Source organism: Lampetra fluviatilis, chromosome 33 (assembly GCF_964198595.1).
Source record: "Lampetra fluviatilis chromosome 33, kcLamFluv1.1, whole genome shotgun sequence".
Lineage (NCBI taxonomy): Eukaryota > Metazoa > Chordata > Hyperoartia > Petromyzontiformes > Petromyzontidae > Lampetra > Lampetra fluviatilis.
In genome coordinates, this window is record NC_136307.1 from 6853413 (window position 1) to 6880192 (window position 26780).

The 26780-nt window shown below is 42.8% G+C and overlaps 1 protein-coding gene across 1 annotated transcript; it reads left to right on the plus strand.

Annotated features, from left to right (window-relative positions):
- On the plus strand, positions 1 to 26152 carry VPS39 (VPS39 subunit of HOPS complex). The gene is made up of 25 exons (XM_078871960.1): positions 1 to 243; positions 1670 to 1735; positions 2672 to 2736; positions 2863 to 2905; positions 4496 to 4590; positions 5185 to 5274; positions 5966 to 6058; positions 7501 to 7681; positions 7906 to 8026; positions 9242 to 9362; positions 10512 to 10641; positions 11126 to 11268; positions 12730 to 12870; positions 13234 to 13375; positions 14377 to 14463; positions 15622 to 15695; positions 17189 to 17287; positions 18153 to 18270; positions 18791 to 18922; positions 19432 to 19534; positions 20910 to 20955; positions 21405 to 21554; positions 22298 to 22432; positions 23545 to 23636; positions 24512 to 26152. Exons 1-25 carry the CDS (start codon positions 171 to 173, stop codon positions 24591 to 24593), a joined length of 2622 nt encoding a protein of 873 aa, XP_078728086.1. The 5' UTR covers positions 1 to 170; the 3' UTR covers positions 24594 to 26152.
- Positions 26153 to 26780: the final 628 nt, after the last annotated feature.

A 26780-nucleotide genomic window follows, 5' to 3' on the forward strand; every position in this document is an offset into this window, starting at 1 on the left:
CTCGTGATCTCGAGGCGGATGGAGGCGTAAACACGGGCGAAGCGATCGATCCCTTTCATTTATTATTTCTCTTGAATGGTTCGGCGCAACAACGTCGGGCCGCTGTAAATAAGTCCATCGATAGATAGCAGCCCGGGTGAGGGGGTAGGCCCCGATGAACAGCGCCGACAATGCACGACGCGTACGAGGCGGTGCCCATCCTGGAGAAGCTGCCGCTGCAGATCGAGAGCGTCGCCTGCTGGGGTGAGACCTTCCCGGCAGGGATTCTAGGCGAGAGCCTAGGATGAGGGGACCACGTCTGCGGCCTAGTGCGGTCGCGGTGGCGGAGGAAGATTTAAAGTATATATATACGTCCGGGCTCAATAGCATAGTAAAACTCTCTTTCTGTGTTGCTATGTGCACCTAGTCTGGCACAATTGCCCGGGTGACGTCGCCGCCACTTAAGTTGCGAAGGGCGGTTGTTTGTGATGGCCACACCACGGCCGATACGCCGTGCCGATCTCATAGGTGCTCGCGAACAGCACTTGCCCCAGCAGTCTTCGTAGGCAATACTGGGGGATTATGTATGCTGTTGGACATACTTTTATCCGTGTGTGTGTGGCTGGCCGTGTTACAATACAGTGTGTGGGCTTGACGATTGTGTGTAAACATTGGTAATGGGAAGACAAAGGCGGCCGAGCGTGGTGCTCGTTTACTGCACCTGCCCCCCCCCCCAACAGCCTGTGGTGGCTATACTGTGCTGTGTGTGCTACTGTGCTGTATGTGTGTACTATTCATGTCCATGGGGAGTGGTGCCGGCTTGGGATACATGCCAGGCGTCAAATTCGGTTTTTAGACCTCATACCCTTTCTGTTGTTTGGCCGGGTGTTGATCAACTCATAGGAAATGGCGACCAAGAATCGCGTGATCCTTTTACATGCGATAAAACGAGTAGCACTTGTGAGAAATAATCTGTGTTTATCCTGCGGATATACTGGTTCCCACCACAGAAATGTGGAATGTCCACCACTGGCTCCGGTCCGCTGATGGAGATTAATCAGCCTCTCGTTTGAGTATCAATACACTTTTACTTAATGTGCAGTATGTATGTAAATAAGCAGTGCATTAATTAAAAAATATATACAAATAAAAGTATTACTCATTGACATGCATGGTGACCTACATGCTGCTTAGAAAGCGTGTGCTCGTTTACAGATATAGTGCGACAATACAGTGCTGTCCTGTTGCTGGAACAATTATCTTAAATCTGTCACGGCCTGCGACCACGAATGCGGCGTCCCCCTTTTTTATTGTATGACAGTGATTATATACACAGATACGTTGACTTTATCAGAATCGGAATTTTTACTTATCATCGAGAATTCCGATGGGCTATAGGAAGCTCGCTTTTACAGATGTCCAATAGGGCAGGGTCAGAAAGTTTCAGCAACAAACTTTGGTTAGCCGAACAAGCAAACCCATGTTTCACTCAGAATCTGTTTTGTGCGAATTTGGTAACTAACGTATGAATGTAATAGAGCTGGAACCAATAGCACTGGTCACACCCATGTATGCACACTGGGAGAAAAAAATCATTGGATGCAACTCAACTCGGTTATGTTCCACTGACGCTTGGCTTTATATTTACTGTCACATTTCTTCCCCACTTTTTAATTGTTGTTACCCTTAGAGGAAATGCTTTTAGTGGGAACCAAACCAGGTCATCTGCTTCTCTACAGGATCAAGGGAGATGCGGGTATGTACATTTCACTTCCTCAAAAGTTGTCGAAAGTCACATTTTTGTGTTCTTTAGGCACCACATTGGTGATATCTTAAAGTAATCCGCACGTTATCCTGCGTAAATCTCTTTTAAATCAACATTTCACCAAAAAGACAGTGAATTTCGACGTTCCCATAATTTACAGTTACATATGTACCGCTTGTTAGATGCATGCAATGTTTATTGTGAAATCTATATGTATTTGGGGATCGAGTATAGATGTATATAAGTAAGATTTCACCCGTGAATTAGCATGAGCAAATTGGGAATTGTTAAACCTGCTGGCATAATAGTATATCTCGCATAGAGGTCATTTTCTGACATTCTTTTTCAAGGTATCTTCATGATGTGTTTTAGTGCTCCCTGCGACAGCTTCATATTGCCTAAATTATCCAGCAAGCCACAGTATGTATCACACAGCAAGCCCACTCGCTTATCTTCTCGACAGAGCTGCTAATAATTGGGCAATTAAGAAACAGTTCAAGCACACTGCATGTTATATTTACTTTTAAGTAGGTATACATTCCAATCTGTCTTGTCACCCAAAGGTGCCTTCTAAATGGCGAACACATCAATAAAGCCTATAACCTATATGTATATAATAGGACTGCTCATATTCTGCACAATATGAGGTCTATTTAAATTTATCCTCATACATAAACGTCTTAGTCTGTGAAAGGTAACATTGTACTGATTAGATAAGAGCCTGGTTCTATTTGTACAGTCAGCTCACACGCTTACGTCCACCTCCAATTGGAATTTTAGCTCCCTTATACTTACCCTGTAAGAAGGTTGATGTGCTAAGACACTGAGCAGATGTGTTCTAGTCATGGCTCTTTTATCTTCACTGCCAGACATTAAAATGCATTACAGGAACTCCAACTCTAACCACTTTGTTTTTTACGGAAATAGGAAGTTCCCGATTTGAAGTCACGCTGGAAAAGTCGAGTAAGAACTTTGCCAAGAAAATCCAGCAGGTATTATGGCTCTGTATTATGTGGAGTTTTCAGATTAAGCTTTGCTGCAAAGCATTTAATGAAAATCCTGTTTTTAATAATGAATCTAGCGGTTATTACTTTTATAACACTTTTTTTCCTCTTCAGCTCTGGGTGGTGGCACAGTTGAAAATTCTCATCAGCCTCTCCGGTGAGTTGACTTTCACAAGTGCTAGGATTTGAGTTAATGCCATTTAAATCCGATCAATGTGCCAAGTTAAGAGTGGTATTTAAAATATATATCTTTATTATAGAGTACTTCAATTTTATTTATCAAGACTACCATGTGGGCCATATAATGATTCACCCCCTCCCACCAACTCTGCAGTTTAGTGAATTGCCACAGTTCAGGATCATGTTTAGTCTTCTTTGTGCGATCGCATCTCGAGTCTTGTTTGCTGTTCATCTGGTTCTCCTCTTTACTTTTAATTTTTTTGACCAACAGTCTATTTGGTATATTTTCATTCATGAAAATGATTTATTTTCACATGTATGCATTAATGTATATATTATGAATGCGAGCACATATTCGAGCTGCTGGATTTATGACTATTAACTTTAACACTTTTTTGGTTACAATAACTTCCATTAAGGACATCTAATTTATGTTTAGTGAAGTGAATAAATTGAATGTTAGTTTAACTCCATGCATTTTTTTACGTGGAATACTGTATAATAGTTCTTCTTGGTTCTTTCGGTAAAGTCACGTAGAAGGGAAGTAATAAAATAATAAAAATAAAACATAATAAAACAATTCTCACGACGTTTCGGCCACAACGCAAGCAGCCATCAGGCGAAGAATGAAACACCCCAAGCTTGGAGCGTATATTTAAGCTGGGTTAGAGGGGGGGGAGGTGGGAAGAAGAGCGCCTAAACAAAATAATTTGCATATCAAGAGGAATTCAGCATATGGAAAATGCGTAGGAGGTGGGCGGGGGGGGTTCCAAATCAATACTATGCCCGTGCATTATGCAGGATTAGCAGCATCAAAGGGGGGGGGGGAAGGGGGGGAGCATTAACAAAGGAAAGGAATGTTAATAGTATGTAGCTGTAGTTACTAATGCTGCTAATCCTGCATAATGCACGGGCATAGTATTGATTTGGAACCCCCCCCGCCCACCTCCTACGCATTTTCCATATGCTGAATTCCTCTTGATATGCAAATTATTTTGTTTAGGCGCTCTTCTTCCCACCTCCCCCCCCTCTAACCCAGCTTAAATATACGCTCCAAGCTTGGGGTGTTTCATTCTTCGCCTGAGGATGGCTGCTTGCGTTGTGGCCGAAACGTCGTGAGAATTGTTTTATTATGTTTTATTTTTATTATTTTATTACTTCCCTTCTACGTGACTTTACCGAAAGAACCAAGAAGATGGATCCCTGCAGTCACGAAAGCTTTAAATCGAAATGTATAATAGTTGTAGTGGAAATAGTTATAGACTTTTATATTGGACTTTACAAGTAAATGTTTATTCATCAAATCCACGCAATTAATTGAATGCAATCACAACTTATTCCCATGTTGACATCGGAATATAATTTCTGTATTGAGTCCTGGACTGTCCCACACTCCAGCAATACAATGTTAGACTATCGATTCTGTCAACCAAATTCCTGAAGTTGTTTATGCTCTATGTATCTGTGCTCTGATTCCTTTGTCGACTTGATTTTGAAATATCAGTGCTTGGATCTTTCTGCTGAAGCATTTATCAAGTAAATTACATGTCCATTTCACTTTTTACAGATAATGTGGTTTGCGTGCATGACCTCACAACATTTCAAACCATCACAACAGTCAACAAAACTAAAGGGGCGACACTGTTCAGCTGTGATGTTCAGGTAATGGTTTCACAAAACACGTGTAAAAATCACCCATCCAGTGTGCATAATGCCAAAAGGCTATCGTTTCCTGAAGAAATGCATTGTGGTCCTCTTGACTTCATTCACCATCAACACTTGTTTGAGCAAAGGTGACCAACTATCACTGTGTCCCTGCTGCAGTCATGATGGGGTTTTATCGTAATTTACAGATTTGACAATCAGTGTTTGATCATTGAAGTACATATATTCTCAAATTGTTTTTAGTTTCCAATGTAACCATTAAGCTGAATTATACTATGCTTATCTGAATAGAGCAAGTCCAGATGGGCTTATTTCCATAGGTGCCTGTTTTAGAACTTTACGTTTTGCCTTTAATGTAAGAATGTGTTGATGTGTTCTTATATCCAGCTTCTGTTGCACTCACAAAATGTATCTGGTGATGTGTTTTTAACAGTTGATCCTTTTAAAAGTGAAATATCTACCTTAAACTGTCAGTACCAGAGAGGGCAAATTGGAACACCCACATTGGCTGATTGTGACAGCAAAAGGTCCCCATGCAGTGGTTAATCTGTCATGTATGTTGTTTAACCCAACCACACTCTGTATCTGTAGTCGCCAACGAGGGAGCTGCGCCTGTGTGTGGGCGTCCGTAAAAAGCTTCAACTTTTCACTTGGAAAAATCGCGACTTCATCGAACTGCAGGTGATTTTGCCGCAGAAGAGACTGATATTAAGAGACTTTTTTATGGATGATCTTGCACAGTGATGGATAGCCATTTCCATTGTTGAATTCATTCCTCTCTTGCCATATTCTGGCTATCACACATGAATCCTACAACACCTGGTACTACGTGGCAGTCTCTCATTTAAGTGCTATACAGGCCTTACCCTACTTAGCGAGAGATAAAATTAATACACATACATATATGAAATGTTGGTCAAATTGTCTCTAATGAAATGAGCACTGAGGTGGTGCTCATCTAAGTTGCAGGCCCAAACCACTGTTAGAAAGTCCATATTCCCATGGCACAGGCCATTTGAAGTAAGGGACAACCAAAAATCGATAATGGTGTCATCAATACCACAGAAAGGATCGGCTGAGTCAACTCCTGACTGCGCATTTAAACTCGCTCCTAAAAATGTAGCCATCATATGGATTGAATATGTTTGATTTTATGCCACAAATGAATTTAACAATCTTTTTTTATTGTTACAAAGATATTACAATTTGCCTATGAAAAGTAATAGTTACTTTTTGTAGAGTGTGTGCACTCCATTTTGCTAATGGAGCAAGTATGCTCGGTCTGCCCAGTCGTTCTGCAGCTAGGAAATTGCACATGAACATTTCCGTGTGGATTATTTTTTTAAATCTCCTCTTTCATCTCATTTTTCAGCCCGATCTCAGCCTGCCAGACTTCCCCAAGTCCATGGCCTGGTGCGTGGACTCCATCTGCGTGGGATTCAAGAGGGACTATTACATTGTCAAGGTGTGCATTGCCCTCGCTGTGTGACATTTAAATGGCCCATAAAATGAAAAACAATTCTCACTGTCATTACAGAGTTTGACCCAATCACTTGGAATGAGACCGATATCGTCCGATCTCGGATGCTATGCAGGGTTGAGACTTGGATTGTGCTTGAATGAGTGACCACCATGCTCAGCAGGTTGTAATGGGCAGCTGCTGAGCTGCGTGGCATTGCAGCACAATCTATTGTTGTTCTCTACTAAGCTTCCATGTCTGTGCTGCCTGTCGTCAACAGCCCAAAATGAAACAGCACATTGAAATGTGATCGTATAACAGCCACAACCCGTACGGCACAGGGAGTAGTGGGTGGGTTGACATGCACACTCATGATACACATATCATATTGTACATGAAAGCCTGGATATGACATTAACATGTAAGTCTTACCTTTAGACTGATGGTATGAACGAGACAAAACAAACGAGACAGACAACGCAAACGAGGAAAATAAAAATGGACTCCAGAGTGGTGGGGAGGTGCGCAGTGGCTGGCTTGGGTGTGCGCAGGCATATTGTTCACCTGAGGACGGCTGCTTGCGTTGTGGTCGAAACGTCGTGAGAATTGTATTTTATTATGTTTTATTTTTATTATTTCCTTTCTACGTGACTTTACCGAAAGAACCAAGAAGATGAATCCCTGCAGTCACGAAAGCTTTAAATCGAAATTTAGGCATATTCTTGTTGTGTTCTGCTCATTTGTTACTCTGTACATATCTATGCTTACGGTGCAATGCATGCCATGCTGTACCATTTTGTAAACTGTATTAAATTGTTTGGGTGTATTTTGTGTTCTTAGAGGTGCTGTGTTACACGTACTTATTTTAAACACTAGATTTGAGCTGGAGTTTTCATTCAAGTACGTGGACTGCTTGTTTAATTTTAAGTACAGGCGTGTCCCCACTTTCACGATACATGTGTTCCTGGAAACCTCCGTCGTAAATCGGACCCTATTCCCATACACGGTAAAAACAGTAGAAACATCACTTGTCGATGTATTTTTTTTCTTTCATCAGCCATATTTAACGGGGTTTAATAGGTAAATATCCACAAAAACACTTGAATGACTAAATCTTTCACTCCAAGTCACGTTGGAAACCAGACTGGCTGTTCAGATGTTTGGAGTCATGTCGGACGATGCATCGTTAATCAAGTTTCTGCGTCATAAATCGATCTATGGTAGCATTATATCAATGTCTTAAATTTGGATCGTTGTAAACCGGAGACCGCCTGTACTTCACTCTTATTTGGCACCTCGTGTAATGTACATACAATAATAGGCGGTCGGTGCCACTTAACAGTTTAAAAAATGTTCACATCCATCCACTCTCCTTCAAAATAAAGCTATGTTATTATCTTTAGTACGCATCCAGAATGGGGGTTCCTCTGACTGTGCACGGGTTACAGGTGGACGGGCGCGGCTCGTACAAGGAGCTCTTCCCAACGGGGAAACAGCTGGAGCCACTGGTCGTTCCTCTGGCCGACCGCAAGCTGGCGGTGGGGCGCGACGACATGACCATCTTCATCGATGAGGAAGGCACGACTCAGAAGCACGCACTGCGCTGGACCGACGTCCCCATCGCCATGGGTAGGAGTCAGTCCTGCAGCACAAAACATTGCAGTGAGATCACACCGCTGATTTTCAGTAGAGTGCCATAATGACGGTGCTTGACCATAACTTTGATCATCATCTTTACCGAATTCTAACCCAGGTTCTCAGCATTGCCAACTTAGCGCTCTGATAATACGTAAGATCTATTGACAAGCCGTGAGTTCTAATATTGATTGCTGTCCACTTGGGCGCCGTGGCAGAGCACCAGCCGCCCTACATCATCGCAGTGCTGCCGCGCTACCTGGAGTTGCGGACATTCGAGCCCATGCTGCTCGTGCAGAGCATTGAGCTGCAGAAGCCTCGATTCATCGCCGCTGGAGGGTAGGCCCACCACTTGCATCGACACTCATGTGCCACCTATATCCCTGTGCGTGTGGTGCTTAAATCTCTGCCGGCCAGTCGCTTGGTTTTGCGTGCGCGTATGTATTGTGTCACGTAGATCTTCTGGCATTTTCGTACTTTTCTTGGATTTATTTTTGTATCGCCTGTTGAGTTTAAATTCTTTTCTCTTACTTTGGAACCCCTGTGTACTGTAAGGCAGCAAATCCACTTCCTGTTAACGGCTAACAAGGTCACCAGTAGATTGCGGAACAGCAATGGGTACTTGGTAAAGTACAGGGCCAATGGGAAATAGGGGGTTGTATGTGTGCTGGGTTTTGTCTGTGTCCTCTGGTTTTGTCTTGTATTCTCTGGTTTTGTCTGTTCTTTGGTTTTGGCTATGTTCTCGGGTTTTCTCTAAAAATTCAAGTGCTCATTACTGTATTGGAAGTGGTCAAACATCCCAGTGTGGACCCTTGTGAAAAAGTCTTGAGTCGGAGGCTTTTATGGATTAAAAAAATGCACATTATGGACAACATTGAAAAGGCATTTAAAGTGACTTTTTTACTTCTAAATTGGATCATTGTGCCTACCTCTTGACAGTGCTATTGCATTATATATGTTGCTACTTCATATTTATTCCTTATGTATATACCTTTCTTCATAGATGGTTGTGAGCATATGAAATGCAAAGGCACTTTTGGGCAACTTTTTGTGTCCATGCTGATACCACAGAACTTAAGAGTGCAAGAGCATCACCTTGAGTGGTTTCGAATACTGTTATTCAGAACCGCTCAAGAAAGTAGGCTTGTGCAGAACATGTTGCAAGAACGCATGGTAGCTGATGGTTGACATTTATGGCTGCTTGGCAGCCAAAGGTGGGAGCTCACCTGAGAGGAAGTCCAACACAGGATGAAGAGCGATGATATCGGCTCCTGTACAAGCGCAAAATAGATTGTTATATCATGAGATGCTGAGAGATGGCATGGCATAAACTTCGGGATTCCTTCATCTAGCAGTGGATAGGTCATCCGTATGTACTTACTTTAGGTTGTTTGTATGTATACATGTGCCCATATTTTCAGAGGTGCTGGCTTAGCTTTTCTAAGCTCCTTGAACTACCCAGTCTTATTCGGAGCCTACCAATTTCTGTTCTGGTGAAAAACAGATTAATGGCAGTCAAGTCATCTCTCCTCCATGTGTGCGTGGATATTCCAGGCCCAACATTGTGTACGTGGCAAGCAGCCACTTCGTTTGGCGCCTGGCGCCCGTGCCCATCGCAACGCAGATCGAGCAGCTGCTGAAGGAGAAGCAGTTTGACCTGGCGCTGCAGTTGGCGGTGAGATGGCGCGCTCGTACCATGTGCATTAGAGATATTACGATGACGTGCCAGCTCTTAAACTATTGATTTGCATGTGTGAGAATCAAAAGTTTTTCTGATTCCGGAAAGTTAAGTGGGGAGTGACTCCGCATTTGTTCGCACAACTCTGGCCAAAATCTCTTCAAAACGCAACCTCTTTGGCAGTAAATCCATTGTCCAGGGCGGTTTGGCTTGAGACCATTTAACATAATGCAGTTGTATTATAATGAAGGACAGAACGGTGGCACGGTGGATGGTGTACTACAGAATGAGCCCGGTGTGTGATTTCTGGCCATTACTAACATTCGTGGTGACATCTTAACCAGTCGCCAATCGGCACATGTCCAGCATTGTGAAGTATGGTCAAACAAGTCCCATAATATTGACATAGCATGAGGAGGCCTTCATCCAGCAGTGGATTAGCAAAGGGCCAAGTATTTATATATTATGGCAATGGGTTCACATGACCTTTGCTTCCTGTGATAGCTGTTACATTCACAAGTGTGTTCACATAAATATAAGTTTTTGGATTAAATCACAGCCATAAAGTGCAACAGTTTATTAAAACGCCAGAAAATGAAGCTTTACGTTTCTAATCGATGGTGACAGGCTGCATGCCATAAGTGAATCAGCTGCACAACAAATGTTTTTTCCAGTCGATTGATGGACACATACAAGCTTGGACACAGGTTACGAACGCAAATTGCGTTTTTTTTTTTTTTCAAATAGTTATTTTTAATCTGGTTTGTTTCTCCAAGTTTTGGCCGACTTTTTGATTAATTTGGACAGTATTCAGTAGGATGATTCTCTAATAGCAACACAACTTCACATTGCAGTTGAATTCATATTGGATCATGTTTACGAGAATCATAATGCTCACCGCTTATGTGCGTACGGATAAAGTCTTAAGTTCTTATGACATTTTTTGAAAAGCGTTAACCATTGTTACCGTGTCATAGAAATGTCAGATGATTTTTCACTCCTTGCTCAGGGCTATTATCAGAGTTCAGTGGTGATCAATGCTCATTTGAGCATTGAGACAATTGAACTTAAATTTTGAGTATTCTAAAATTAGTCTGAATTAAACACTTAAAACTCTGACCCAGCTCTCTCCCTCTGACCTTGCAGCAAATGACCAATGACTCTGACTCAGAGAAGCAGCAAAGAATCCACCACATTCAGAACCTGCACGCCTTCCACCTCTTCTGCCAGCACCAGTTTGACGACTCCATGGCCAAGTTCTCTACCCTGGGAACAGGTGAGCGTTAATCTGTGAGGACGGTCGTCCTCTTATTAGATTTCCTCTTCATTTAGAACAGGCTTGAATTTTGGTTTCCAGAAACTAGGATGATTTTTTTTCACTTGAGACGTGTTCATGGTCTGAGGTGTGTGCTCTGTTCTGAATGTCACTGTCGGCATCCCGATCTGATGTCACCATTGATGTTCGATGATGTAGCCAAGCGTATTTTGCTGCGAAGTGTGTTCTGATAAAAAAGTGGCTTTTTTGTAGGAACATGGGCAATATAGCCATACTTGCGATTACAAATATTGATATACGCGAGTTCACACAGAGACCTATGGATTCACACAGAGAGACTCGGAGGCTCATAGTGGACATGAGTTCATGTTGTTCCACTTTGTTGCAGTGATTAAGGGTGACATGTATTTATGATGGTGGGTGAAAATGCCTCCATGTTGTGCCTCCCCACTCTCCCCTCCCCTTCCCCCCCCCATCCACCAAGATCCTTCACACGTGATCGGGCTGTACCCAGATCTACTTCCGGCTGACTACAAGAAGCAGCTGCTTTACCCCTCGGAACCTCCACAGCTGTCAGGGGTGGAGCTGGAGAAGGGCGTTATGGCTCTCATCGATTACCTCACACAGGTGGGGGGCACACAGTGGGCATGAAGCGTGGAGTGATTCAGTCACGTTGCAATTTGAGAATCGATTTTTTTTTTTGGTTCGGTTTTAATCTTTTTTTCCATGTTTGTACAAGATTGTTTGTATCTACGTATATTAAACTTATTTCGCACCGTACGTAGCCAACCGTGCTAATCGTAGGTGTAATAGCATACAAGTTGCATAATATGTTAATAATTGATTCTCATGCAAGATGTGATGGACGTATCATGAACACAATAATTTTATTTAAATTGATTCCTGTTAATTCTATGCAACTTTTAATATTTTCCTGAAGATCAAAATGAGCAAAACAGGCAGTACAAAACATCACGGTGCATACAAGACTGACTTTACAGATGAGAGGGCAATCAAGATGGTAGAGAAATAGGGAACATGAGGAGCGGATTCTGAGCAACCTTTAAATATGAACAGATTCTAAAGATTTTCTCAGCTGTTGGACTTGTACACCCCGGTAACAAATAGATAGGAGGCTAATCCCAGGAAACTAAAGCGTCACCTTTCCACATGCTTATTCAGTGGCACACTAATGTATGTTGGTTCTTTTTCTGCACAAATGTATTCCAACATTGCTCTCAGCACCATGCCACTAAACAAATAATCCATTCAGAAATTTCGCAGTGCAGTTGAAGATATTTTTCACAGGATTTATCGTAAAAAATCCTTGACCTTGCACCCAGTAAGCGTGCACACTTTTCCACACTATGCTTTGAGAGTGTTTTGTCGCATAACAATCAAGCCGATAATGAAATGCAGCTCAAGTGCAAAAATCAAATGTATTGTGATGGGGTTTATTTTTGTGCAGCTATTTGAAGCCATCGACTCACTACACTTGAGAACCACCTTTAACCACAGGAAGCTGCCTCCATTCAAACCTAGGACATCAATGGGTGCCAGCTCCATTGCCCTGACATCTGAGCCACCCGGCCAACCCAAATAAACATCTTTGAAGTGCTTGTCTTCATTGACCGATTTGACACTTACTATATGTATCCATAATACAGGTTTTTTGGGTGAGATCGCATAAATATAAATCTGTCGTTAAACCCGCCAACACCCAAAACAGCCAATTAGTAAGGTTTGTCACGTAAACAGAACATGCCAATTCGTTACTAGTACAGCACACCGGTGTGTTGGAGAGCAAATCCACAACATTTACAATCCAAGTACGACGTTTCGCCAATAATTACAACTCGCTTCATCAGGCGACAGCCAGATTTGTGGAGAAATCCTCCTGTTTCGTTCCTTAAATAGAGAGATAGATGTGATGATGTGATTTGTGAGCCCTTCTTGTGTGAAGGGGGGGGGGAATTAATGAATACATATAAATGACAATGGGTATCCATTGCCGGTTGGGTTATTCATATGGTACAATACGTACGTTGCAGCCTGCTTCTCACACTGCAATCCCATCCCGCTGCACAGAAACGAAACCACCTGGTGAAACACTTGAACGATGCAGATGGAGGAGTCGTTGCCCCCATCATGAACGGCGTCCAGACTATAAAGTCCAGGAAGAAGCTGCTGCAGATCATCGACACGACTCTGCTCAAGTGCTACTTGCAGGTGCAGCTTTTGAAGAATTATGTGAAGTGTTTCCATCACATTGTTTTTGGAGGTATTTAATTTGCAGCATGCAAGCCGATATGTAGCTGTCGCGGTAAAATGCATTTGCAAATTTGTAAATACTGCTTTTTGCTCTGGTTTGTGTCTCAAGTTTTGAGCAACCTTTTGATCAATAGGGGAATGACGACACAATTCTCAGGTGTCCGCCCCCCTCCCCATTACAGACAGAGAGAGCTAATGCATGAACGTAGTCAACCATTGTTGAAAAGCATTAACAGAAATAACACGTGTGCGTTGAGAGGACCAGGGGTGTTCACCAATAAAGGAATGCGCGTGTCCTCGTTGTGTCCGTGCCACGACCAGACCAACGTGGCGCTCGTCGCCCCCCTGCTGAGGCTGGAGAACAATAACTGCCACGTGGAGGAGAGTGAAAGAGTGCTGAAGAAGGCGCAGAAGTACAGCGAGCTCATCATCCTATACGAGCGCAAGGGCATGCACGAGAAAGGTAGCCGCGTGTGCTGCCCTGCTCCGAGATGGCCTCCGTCGTCCGTGGGCAACGTCGCTAATTTTCGATTTAAAGCTTTCGTGACTGCAGGGATTCATCTTCTTGGTTCTTTGGGTAAAGTCACGTAGAAGGGAAATAATAAAATAATAAAATTTTAACATAATAAAATAATTCTCACGACGTTTCGGCCACAACGCAAGCAGCCGTCCTCAGGTGAAGACCAGGTCTGTGGGGGAGACAGCGTTTGAATGAAACACCACCACGCTTGGAGACAGACCTGGTCTTCACCTGAGGATGGCTGCTTGTGTTGTGGCCGAAACGTCGTGAGAATTATTTTATTATGTTTTATTTTTATTATTTTATTATTTCCCTTCTACGTGACTTTACCGAAAGAACCAAGAAAACGTCGCTAATGTTGACGTCCCTGTGAATATAATGCCTTATACCTCGATTGGTTGTTATAGTGTTTATATTATTGATCTTTTAATATAGTTTCCACACATGGCTGAATTGTGACATTCGAGTGTATTGCAACTGTGCGGTTTGTGGTGCCTGGTTTTTAGTATTTGCCTTTGTAACCTGGGAGACTTGTAGCCTCAATGGGCTTTCGTGAACCTGGTTATACAAATTTGTATCTGCCCATGGGAATCAAGCCCACACATAGGGTTATATTTTGACTTGGTCTTATTCTAGTTAATTTATGTTGGCGGCTCGAAGTGACAAAAGCACATGTAGTATTTCCCCTCTGGGTTTACGTTTAACTTGTTCTAATGTTAACAATATCCTCCACTTGTAATGCACTGAGAACTTAAACATTCACCAATGGCTTTGTGTGAAAAAACTGCATCGATACTGGAATGTGCCTATGTGCATTACCTCTCAGTATAGCAAAGTGTATAAAGGGTTAACAGCTGTAATACAAATTAGCATGCAGCGGAATTGAGTGGTAATATGTTAATTTTCTGATTGTCATGTGAACATGTGTTTTTTTTTTGTAACAGCACTCAATGTGCTTCTTCAGCAGTCCCAGAAGGCCAACTCTCCTCTCAAGGGGCATGAACGCACAGTGCAGTACCTGCAAAGGTTAGGTAAGTCCCACTGAAAGCACTAACATTCAACCCAATTACACTGCAATTTTCTACACAAGCTCTTGCTGTAGCCCTATAGACTTCATTGACCTATCATTTGTGATCAGGTCACTTCTGAAAAGGAAGCTAATAGTTCAGTGGGCTTTACCTGGTAAAATTAACATAGATATATATTAGTGATTCGCTTACATTTCCTCTTACTTTGCACTCCTGTCATGTTTTGGTTTTGTTTGTTGTAACTTTCACACGCGCCTACTGGACATCTGTGAAAAAGAGCTTTGTAGCGTATCAGAATCCTCCAGTATAAATAAAGATTCTCATTCTATACGGAGTAAGCACTGTTGGTGAGCACCTGCTAAAGTGAACACTGCACACAAGGAAGTACTGCGGCCAGGATCATGCCTAGCCACTTTTCTCTTCCCAGTGCTGATGTTTTGACGCAATGCACTAGGCACTCGCTCATGGTTGTTGCCAGCATGGGAGAGACCCAGCCACCACACGTCACTGGGATCGAATCGTAATGCATGAAAATGCAACGCTTATACCTGCATGCTCATACACAAAAGGACATAACACAATAGTACCTATGTAAACCTGTGTTGAACAACTTCCTGGGTTATAGAAACTTTTCTTCACGTGCCTATCTCCTGAATATATGTGGATACATTTTGACTATTTCATCTTCATCATCGTCCACTGCTGGATGGATGCTTCCCTAATCCATTGCCATCTCTCGGTCTTGCAATGCATCAATCCATTTCGTATCTACACACATCAAACTATCTGGAAAGCAAAGCCTACATAAGACATAATTTGGTTGCTTTGAGTTTGGATTACCACATCAATTTCCACTGACTCAAGTGAATTTCCATCGTTTGCGATGGCATTTGATGTTTATTAGTCTTTCCAGAATCTGATCGAATTTGGTCGATGGTATTAAAAGCCTTTTCTAAACTCTGCTTGCGGTCTCAAACTTTTCCATTATTCTCTTTCCAATTTACAATTCACATGTGCAACCATTGGTGGCTAATTGGGTCTGTAAATCTTCCAGTCAGTTTTATCACCTCGCCTAGCCACCCAGCGTTAAACTATTGACTTTGTGAAATGTATGGATCATTTGCAATGTAAGTTTACTCTATATGTTTTTTTTTGCTTTAGGAAAAGAAAACATGAAGCTTATATTTGAGTTCTCGGTCTGGGTCATGAAAGTCAACCCTGAGGATGGATTAAAGGTAAAAGAGACATGAATACAATATTATTTTGATATTACAGCGACTTTTGTTTTTGTTCCTTCACTTTTCAATCTGTCTTTTGTTGTGTCAATGTGTGTACGTCTTTTAGAATGACCAAAATCCGACATCTCAATTTGTTATGGGCGCCACGGTGGCGAAATCTTAACTACCTCGCTTTGTATACATGACGTCGTGGGTTCGATCCTGACCCTGATGCCTGTATATTCGGAGTTTGCACATTCTCCCCATGGTCATGTGGATTTTTCTCCCGGTCTTCAGGTTTTTCCCTCTACATTTAGAAACATGTTTTTAGAGTATTTGCCTGTTTTAAATTTACAAATGATAAGCTACTTCTTTGAGTTGTCATTGGTGGCAAGGTCTCTTCTGAAAAGAGCTTTTTAGCTCTGTGGGTCTTATCTGGTAAATAAAGAATCGTAATAGTTATCAACAACACTGAATTGCCTGTAAGATCGAACTGCATTTTTAGCACTGAAGTGCTGGCAGCATTGTAGTTATGCAGCACGAGCCGCTGAGGATGCTGATCACACTCTCAGCCCACACCACGTGGACATCTCCATTGTGCTGTGTTAATGACGAGACCGTTGCCTAAGAGGCCTGAGGCCAACATTAGCTCGATGACCAAAAAATAATAAATGAAGAGACAAGGCTTTACACCATTGGAACCTCATTTGCCAGTAAAAAATATGATAATTGGTTTTTTACCCTTCTATCTGGCAACAAAACTGACACCTTTTTTTTACAAGGAGTCATGTTTGCATAGACCACAATACCTGCAGCCATAATGCAAACAAAAAACTCCTTGTAAAAAAAGGTGTCAGTTTTGTTGCCAGATAAAAGGGTAAAAACCAATTATCATATTTTTTACTGCCAAATGAGGTTCCAATGGTGTAAATGCTTACTCCGAGCTCTCATACTCTGATGGTGCATTGTCTTTGAGTTGTGCGCCTTTTGGCGTCATCTGGTCCAACCCATGTGAGACTAGGCTCGAAGGAAAGCTGTCTCGGGTGTGGACCAATCAACTTCAAGGACAGTGCATATTATCAGAGTTATGTTTTTTGTTTGCATTATGGCTGCAGGTATTGTGGTCTATGCAAACATGACTCCTTGTAAAAGAAAGGTGTCAGTTTTGTTGCCAGATAGAAGGGTAAAAAAACCAATTATCAATTATCAGACAAGGCTTTGTTTCATTAATAATGAATCCATTGAAAATTTTCTCTTTCGGCCAAAAGGAGCAGTGTTTTCGAGCAGCATTAAAGTAGGCAAACACTGGACTAATTTTGCCTTTCTGAGACTACATCACCAGGGCATGACTTGTGAAACCTCAATTGTATTTTATATTGTTGGTGATGGAACGTACCCTTGTCTCTTTTAATTTATTTCTTGATGATTTTATCATCCAAATTCTGCCAAGACTGCATGGTTATTTCATGGATTGATTGCTACTGGTGACATCACCTCTGGTTTCTCTTAAGATTTTCACGGAGGACCTGCCAGAGGTTGAAGGGCAACCAAGAAATGAAGTTTTGCAGTTTCTGGAGTCAAACTCAAAGGACCTCGCCATACCGTATCTCGTGAGCACACGTGCATATAACACACACGCACACACCAGTGAATATTACTATAAAGATGGCCTGGTTGTTGAATGCCATGTCAGAGGACTGGCTGGACGTCACTGAGATTTATGTTATTTGTTTAGCGCGTGCTGTATGATAAACCAGGCAGAAGCTTCATCATTTGCAGAAGGCTATGTCCTTGGACCGCCGCTCAGCTTAGTGGACACCGTCTTCAACGATGTGCATCATTGTCTTGTACTACAGGATACAGTTCTGAGTTGTCATGAAGCCCCACACCTGTGCAGGCTTGCTTCATGCATGAATCCTCGGCCGGTTCAGAACCTGTTGCGCAGGGCACACGGTTATGGCACCGAGGATCAAACCCAGGCTGGCGGGTCATAGGGTCGTCCACCATAACTCTGCTGATACATCCTGGCGTGGCACGTTTGAACACAGTGGATGCAGTGATGACAGACGGGCAGCAGGCAGGCTAAAGAGATCGACATACAGTGGCAGACTTTGTTTGGCACAAATCACTGAGATAGTGGGTTTGAATCCAGGTTTAAGCCGTGCGTGGTAAAACAGATGTCAAGTGTGACAGGTATATTTTCTTATCTTGGTTACCAAAGACTGCGCTTAAACAGGAACAAGAGAATGAGAATTTCCCATCTATTTATATTCAGTTTTGTGCAAGCATTGTTAAACTTCAATTAGGATATGCACATAGATAATCGAGGATTAACTGTAAAATTCCTTTAATATTCCCTTGTTAGTGTGTTTTTTTTGTTCTGTATACCCTTGGGTGAGAGCCGAGCTTTAAGTGTTAGGCCCTGTGTATGTGGATTTGTCATGCTTTCTCTAATGATTGCGTTTACACATACAGGAGTACATTATCTACGACTACATGGAGAAAGGGCCTCTCTTCCACAATCGTTTGATTGAGTTGTACCGTGAGAAGATCCAGGAGATGATGAAGGATTACCTGCAGAGCCTGCCAGCAGGTGCGCAAGCAGCATCAGTTGACGTGACAGCGTGGATTTAGCTTAACGTGCTTTACCACAACATGCCTAATCATATTTGGCGAATTATAAGCAGCCTGATTAACCCCCTAGATTAAATAAATCCTATCACCATTAAGCAAAAAAGTATGATGCATTACTAAATAGATATTGCCAGGCACGGTGTTGTGATTAGAGCGCTTGACTTATAATAAGAATATTGTGAGTTCATATCCCGATTGAGGGTTGACTGCCCAACGTTTCGCCAGGTTCGATAAAACTCGTACCACTTTGTGGGAAATCCACAATGAGTATCTCCGTTGTGAGGTCGATCCTTGCCATAAAAATGTGTAGTTTCCTACACTGGGGTTCAGTACAACCATGGAAGATGAGCGCTGCCCACACTCGTTTCAGCAGGTAGATGCTTCCTTTCTGGATTTGAATACGTTGATGAGTTTTGTCAATTGTGATTGTGTGATGGAGTCTGTCGGTGTTGCTGCTGCTGCTGTGTGCTTGGTGCCAGGATTGCGCCAGACAGTGGCGCCAGGCTCGGAGCCCGGAAAGCTGGGCGAGTACCGCAACAAGCTGCTGAGCTTCCTGGAGATCTCGATTTCATACCAACCGGGGCAGCTCATCACCGACTTCCCCCTTGATGGTATGTTCATCCAGTGGCATAGCTATCAAGCGTGCAAGCAGTGCAATTGTACCCGTAGCCCATGGACCGGAGGAGCTAAGGCTCTGGACCGCAGAGATGGGAGAAATTGAACATAGGGCCCTTGCTTACACCAGGGCCAATACCTATCACGTTAGACCACTGGAGGCATCATGGAACTCCAGCCTGCTCACGCTACGTGTGTTTATTTTGTTACCTGTGGCTGTGGACAATGCTGCCTTGTACAAGAGAGATTGTTTTACGTGTTTGATGACATGATCTGTTTGTAGACCCCCTTTACCAACCTGCAGGGACCAGTGTGGTGAAGTATTGTCAAACAACCCTCATAACCAACACAGTGTTTGGAGGCCTTCACCCAGCAATGCATTGACTACACTCGTCTGAGTAAATGTGCACAATCTTCACGTCCCTATTTCAACCCCGTGGCCACTGCCCTGCATTTTCCCTTGTGGCCATACCCCCCCCCCCACCCTGGTTGCTGTCGTTAACAGGTCTTTTAGAGGAGAGGGCCCTGCTTCTGGGTCGCATGGGCAGTCACGAGCAAGCTCTGCAGATCTACGTGCACGTGCTGCGCAACTATCCCGCCGCGGAAGAGTACGTGTGTGCCCTGAGCACCATTGTCACGCACGCGTATACGCTCTCAACAAACACCGTGATCCCCCCCAGCTTAGCCATGTAGACTGAGAGCAACGCCTGTCAGTGAGTACTTGACAAGGTTACACGATGGGGTGCTGGCCATGCACACCTGGCTCTTTTTTTATTTACACGCGTTTATTTAACTCACTCCGTCTGTTGTCGTATCCTTAAAAAAATCTTGTAACTCAATTTCAATCGTCTTCCCAATGTCGTATCGACTGCAAACTTGGTATAGGTATGTGATACTGATGACAATACTATATTCTATCATTAAAAATTAAAATAATATATTTAAACAATCTTTTTTACGGGTCTAATTGTCCACGCTCAACTTATGTTGCCTGTAAATCACCACGGTCCCCTTACGCTGTGGCAAGCTGCGGGGCCACTTCCTGGAGTCGTGGAGTTCTGCCATTGCGAGTACGGTACATTTCATTAAAGCGTGTTTTTAAAAAATAAGTATTTTTCAATATTTTATTTTATTATCCACAGTGCAGTTCGTCACATGCAGCGCCAGGCACTTGTTTGCTCATCTGAGGCCGAGTCGGCCTCGGGGAAGCCCAGGGCCAGTTCAGACATGGCTTGTCACACTAGTGACATTTGGTGACAAGTCGAAGTGGAACGATGCATCGATTCATCAGTTTAATGTTTGTTCTCAAGGTCAAATTTATGTTTGTAGGAATTGGTGTTTTTCCAATTGTGAATGTGAGCGATGCATTTGTGGTCCTCCGTCAGCCACTAGAGGCGCTACTGTTCACTGAAATATTTAAGGATGAGTTATTGAATCAAATTGCAACCCTCAAACTCCCCGCCAGTTTGTCGAATCCCAGGCTGGTGAATTGTTCCACCTCGAATAACAATACCTTGATATTGTAGCAAAACCTACCAGGTAATAGTGATATCCTTGTCAGGCTCAGATAGCAATTGATGAAGGTTGGCATGGGCTGGCATTTATGAAGCCTGGAGTCATCTGGATTAGAAATCGGTGCGTGAACCATGGTGCCACCACTCCCGACATACACTGACACAATCAGTGTTTTACAGTGAACTTCATGTGGCAAACTGGCAACTCAACTATGTGGCAGACACATGGTAAAGAAGCGCAAGTAGGACTAGAGACAGGACATTTGTCTGCAAAAGTAACTGGATTTAACAAAATGTCATACATTTTCTAACATCAGAGATTTGGTTATATAAATCAAAACAAATTAGTGTTTACTTTTATTTAGTATAATGTGATATTCTGCATGACACTGATGTTGCTTTGGCATTTGCTTTAATATTTAATGTTCTTGGAATATTTAGTAAACTCCTTGTTTTTTTGTAAATCTAGGCACTGCAGGAAGTACTATGACCGAACCAAAGAAGGCAACAAAGATGTAAGTGTGTGACTCGGTGAACTTAATAGTACCACTTCCTCAATTGCAAACACATTCGAAATGGTGTTTTTTTAGTGTAAACCCACTTTTTTGCCAGCATGGACCACTATGTGACAAGGTCATGCGACTTGAAAAGAAGACTTTTGGTCTCAATGAGTTCTCCCCTGTTTATAGATAAGAGACTTGTTTGTCAGTATACTCTATGAATAGAAGTATTCGAACGTTTAAGCTTCATTTGGCCCTCAGTTATGAAGCGGTTCCCCACCTGTGTTCTATAAGGAATGTGGAATTTCTACCAGTTGCTCTCAGCCATTGATAAATAAGATCTCATTTATGCAGTGAAACCTTTACTTTTAACAAAGTCTGAAAAATTGTACTTACGGCTTAAGCGCCCATATTCACCTGCCTGCTTGTTCTAAACAAAGGTTAAACATTTGCTTTGCTCCCAGGTGTACCTTATGCTGCTACGCCTTTACCTTTCTCCGCCGGACATCCGCGAGTTGGGACCCCTGACCCTCGGGCTTCCTAAGCCCAAGCCCAATCTGCCAGCTGCCCTGCTTCTCCTAGAGCAGCACTACAGCCGCGTGGACACCACACAGGCACGTAGCCTGCCCGTGCGCCCCTTGCCGGCAAATTATCCAGAATGTTCTCGGTCCCATCGGATTTCGGACACCAAGCAAAGTTGAGATGGATTATCACTTGGGTGGTGGACTGCCCGAGAATAGCAGATGTTGTAGGCTTTTGCTACACAATGAGCAGATGACAATATAACAATTGGGTGACTCTAAATGTGGAGGTTTGAGTTGTCTCCTTCAATGTATGGGTTTCCTCCCATGTAATGCATTAAGTGAATTTACCCAGAATCCCAGTCGAGGACTGTCTTAGTAATGAGTCTTAAGGCTCAATGAGGTTTTCGCAGAAAAGTAATATACATTATTTTACAACCTCCGTTAACCATTCCTGACATTATTAGTGAAAAAAATTGTGGAACAGATAGCACCGTCACCCCATGAGCAGACTATCATCACATTGCTGTAAGCACCGTCCCGCCATAGTGAATTCCTTGTTTGTGCAAACTTACATGGCGATTAAAACCGTTTCTGATTCGAAAAAAAAAGCTCACATTTGCTAAATCGCATGATACACGTGGTTGTACACGCCTGTATGCAGTACATATTGAGCCAAGGGTAGGGATAATTGCATTTCTCCCTGACAAATACCCATAGGCTTCCATGCTGCTAATTAAATCCATGCGCTTGGAAGAGTTTTCATAATTTTTTTTTTATTGTGTGTGTGTGTGTACACGTGCGCTTGCCTCTTGCTCCCATCAATCCGTGCGCAGGCACTGAACCTGCTGCCAGCCAACGTGCAGATCTGCCAGGTGCAGGAGTTCCTGCTGCGGGTCCTGGAGGAGAAGGCGGAGAGCCGCCGCTCGTACCAGATCCTCAAGAGCCTCCAGCTGTCGGAACACCTGCGGGTGAGCTTGCCCGGCCACATCCCAGACCTGGCGGCCAAATTTATTCGTTCTGCACTCGAACCCAGTGCCGCAAGAACGGTTTACACAAGGTTCAAATTGGGTTGTACGTGTTATACACCCCTTTTAGCAATTAACTGCTCAAAGAAGGCCTGGCCACGCTGTTCGTACGGATCAGATGCGGCTGTCTGGAACGCTTTTCCTTCCAATATTAGGAAGCCACTGGAGCTATGCACTTTAAAATCTAGATTGAAAACTCCGTTCATTAGAACTGCTTTTCGCGTTTAGTGTTGTCCTTCCCTTGCACCTCCGATTTAGCACTGTTGGCTACGTACGGTGCGGAAGAAATAAAAAATGCATACATACGAGGAGTTATTTGGCCTACTTCACGCCGCTGGCCAGTGTGGGTTGGTGAAGCGGAGAGCATTGCCGGAGCATAATACAGTACAGCACAGCAATGTTTTTTTCTGCATTGTCAAGCACTAATAATAAATAATAGTTTATATTTCTACACAATGTCTTTCATCGAGATATCACACACAGCGTTGTACGTGTGTTTATTTCAACACTGAATACAAAATATCAGGGCAACCAATATAGATTAGAACAAAAGTTTGGCTGGCTGGCTGGCTGGCTGTTTGGCTAGTGCCCAGTCCGGAATCGGCACGTGCACAGTGGTGACATCACCGTGCACATCTGCATGATGACATCACCCACGTCCCACAACATCGGGCCAGGTTCGTGCGTCGCGCTGACGTCACACCCCACACCTACCCTTCATCCCGGCCATGTATCCGGTGCAAAGGCGCGCGGCCAGTGCTAGCTTTTCAACAAAAAAAGTGTTATGCAAGACAATACAATTGGGATGAATAGATCGCATAGAGTCATTGGTCTAGTGCTGCACAAGCGACGTCGAAGTGAGTTTTCAGTCGCAACTTAAAAAAAACATCGACTCGTCATGGATACGGTTGGGCAGGAGGGCGTTCAACAGAGGGGGCGCTACAAAGTGCTAATGCGGTGATGGTGAATTCGGTTCGATGTTGACCGATTGTGCCGGCCCATGTTGGAATCGCTGTTGACACGTAACTCTCCATTTCCATACATCGATTGCGCAGGTTCAGGAGCAAAGGATCTTTTACGAGAGCGTTAAGTGCGTCATCACCGAGGAGAAGTTATGCCGCGTTTGCAAAAAAAAGATCGGGAGCAGGTAACTGTAAAATTCCTATTGCTGCTGTTTATGCTATTATCCATTGCTTTGTTTATTTGTGCGTTTGCTGTGTGTGTTGTTTGTCTGTTGCACATAAAACACACAACTTTGTAATAAACATTTGTCAGTTAATCATTAAATAAATGTGTAAAACATGCCAGCGATACAAACCAGCAGTGTGTTTATTTATAAGCTGAACATACTTGATGATTTCATACATCTGATTCTTTGCTAATTTCTAACGCTCTCCCATGAAGATTAAAAGCATGTATGCATTAGCGCTGTCCGTTCATAATGGGGGATCGGTAGGAGGAGGGCATAAGTCTCGCAAATATGATCTATTGTGAACCCAACTGTGCTTTATTGAAAATCCGCCAAAACTCCAAGACATAAACCAGAGCATAAATGACTGCAGTATTTGCAAATGTGTTTTTTTTTTAATCCTTTATATTAAGTTCGCTTGCTTGCTTGCGCGCTTACGACCGTGCAAATCTTTCGGTCGTTTTTTAACCCACTTCCCGTGATTCAATCGAGCTGACATTTTGCACACAGACTCGTTGTGCGTGACACTTTATTTTCATGAAAAAATTTCCCTAAATTTTACACTTTTTAGGAAAAAATAAATTATATTTAATTACCAATTGCTTAATGGTGGCAGGCAATCATCTGACCCATAGGTGGCAGCCATCTCAAGCCAGAGGACTCTAGCCGTCACACATATACATATAAAGGATTTATAGTGAAAAACTTTGTTTTTACGGGTTAATTTTTTTCACCCCCGGTGGCTTGTGTACTGATAATTCAGCATTTCTGCAGACAAACGTATGTCATAAATGTTTTGTAACCCATGCATTACTTTTTTTTTGCTACCTCAGTGCTTTTGCCCGGTACCCGTCTGGCGTGCTGGTGCATTACTTCTGCTGCAAGAACCCCATGGAATGCCCATTCGACTCATGAGATTTACCCTGCCCAACGGTCAAAACTCCGTCGCACAGTCACTGCGGTCGTTCTCTGTGGGTGAGCTCAGAGGTTGGTCACTTTAGCGGGAGGGTATGACGACATCAGGTATCCTAACACTTCCTTTTTCAGTCTCCCACGTCAGGGAGCAACATGTGGTTATTATTATTATTGTTTGAGAAGTGTATTGATTGCACAAACCCCTCAATCCCGAAGGCCACTTGGTCTTACTGATGCAAAGAAGGCTCTGTTAGCGTCAATGCGGTGGTAGCGAAGGAGGGTAGGTCTGGGCCTCTCGTCAATTATTGCCAAATGTTTATTCTTATTTTTTCGTTGAACGGTCTTTTGCTGTTTGATTAATTTATCAACAAGAGATGAATGTGTAGCGTTTGTGCTGTGCAGCACCCCTACACAAATAAATGCTTTTACCCACACGGCGGATGAAGGTTTTAAACCGTGGCCTACTAACCATGGCAAAGTTTATAATTTGATAAAAATGTGAAAATTATTCTGTAATACTATTGCAGTTTACAGTCTGTTACCCTTAAAAATGCCCCAATCGTGTGCTCTGGAATTAAAATACGTGTAAAAATGTGTATATTTGAATGCGGAAAGCAGAGAGGAATTGCTTGTGAAATTATTAACAAACAAAAAACCTTTAAAGCTGATATAATAGTCTTTAACAACTACAACTGCTAACACTATCATGTTCTTTGTAAAAGGAAATGTAAGTAAATTGGACTAATTTCAAATTGTTGGCCAAGGGACTCAAAAAGATAGAAAATTAAGTTGAATAAAAACAAAATTAGTTTCTATTTTTCCCATTGGCAAAACTTTATCAATCCATGTCCATTGCAGGAACAAAAAAACTACATTGAAACACCATCTTCCTCCTGTAGCCATTTTTTGGTCTTTAGTTTCTCTGAAACTCATGTGGTGATGTGTTTAATTTCTTGACCATGACTTTGACATTACACACTCTAACCGAGAAGAAACTATTTACGAATCCGTATAAATCGTGACTCATTAAAGCTTACAATTTGTGTTGATCCGTCTCGGACATGACCCTAACTAGGCATGAATCTACAAAGAGCTATGTTTTTCTGGGTTTTATCTTTATGTAAGCACCCTGCCTCCCTGAAAGGAAAAACAAATAAATCAAATGTAAAGATTTATGATAATATTCAAGTGTAAGTCTTTTAAGGGTTGACAATTAAAATGCCTCAAAGATATTAATATATCTCAGTTGCCATTTCAAAATAAATCAGTTTACCTTTTAAGACTATAATGAGCATCATGTACATAGATTACAAATATATAAATGGTACTAAGATATTTCTAAAATTTATCTTGTTTTTTTGTCCCGTGAGGGAGTTTGCTTCCTGTTTACATGTTTTAACCTTTGTGTTGAAAAATGGATGTGTTTTAGCCCTTGTACAATAGTAACACCATGGCTTGAGTCATGCTGCTGACAACACTTAGGTTGGCGCGTGGGTCACAACTACACGCATACGCTGTGTTGAAATGAATAAAAAAACATGAATCTTTGGCGAGCACTGCACATGTGTATAGTGTTGCTTTTGTGTCATTAAATGTGAAGGTTCACAGTCTGAAGACAATTTTCAGAAGGATCTAATATTTGATATTTTAACTATTAGCCCATCTCTATCATCACTTATAATTCTGAACTTCTCTTGTTACAAGTAAACTCTAAGCACTGATTGAAATTTTCAAAGACAGTTCTGTCAAGTGACACCCAAACACGATTTGAAAACACATTCCTGCGGAGGGAGCTGGCAGGAACGTTGGGTTGCTCGGTCAATGGCCAGGGTCAACGGCGGCGTGGTGTATTCCGCAAATATGCCCGACTGTAAGGGCGGGCACAAGCCGGCGTGAGTAGGTTAAACGTTGAGTTTTATAAGGGCACCACGGGGTGACCAGCCCCTCCCCACCCAGCCCCCCCCCCCACCCAGCCCCCTCCCCACCCAGCCCCTCCCTGCATGACGGACGGACGGACACAATAATCCCGTGGGCTGGTGTAACCAAGAGGTTCCTACCAGTATAACACTGCGTTCTATGCCACCACACTCCATACCGCTCCACTTGTGTGCCGATCAGTGGAACGTGGAGTCGGTATTTTAAACTTTCAATTTTTTCGGTGGTTACGTTTAATGTGGATGAACTCCC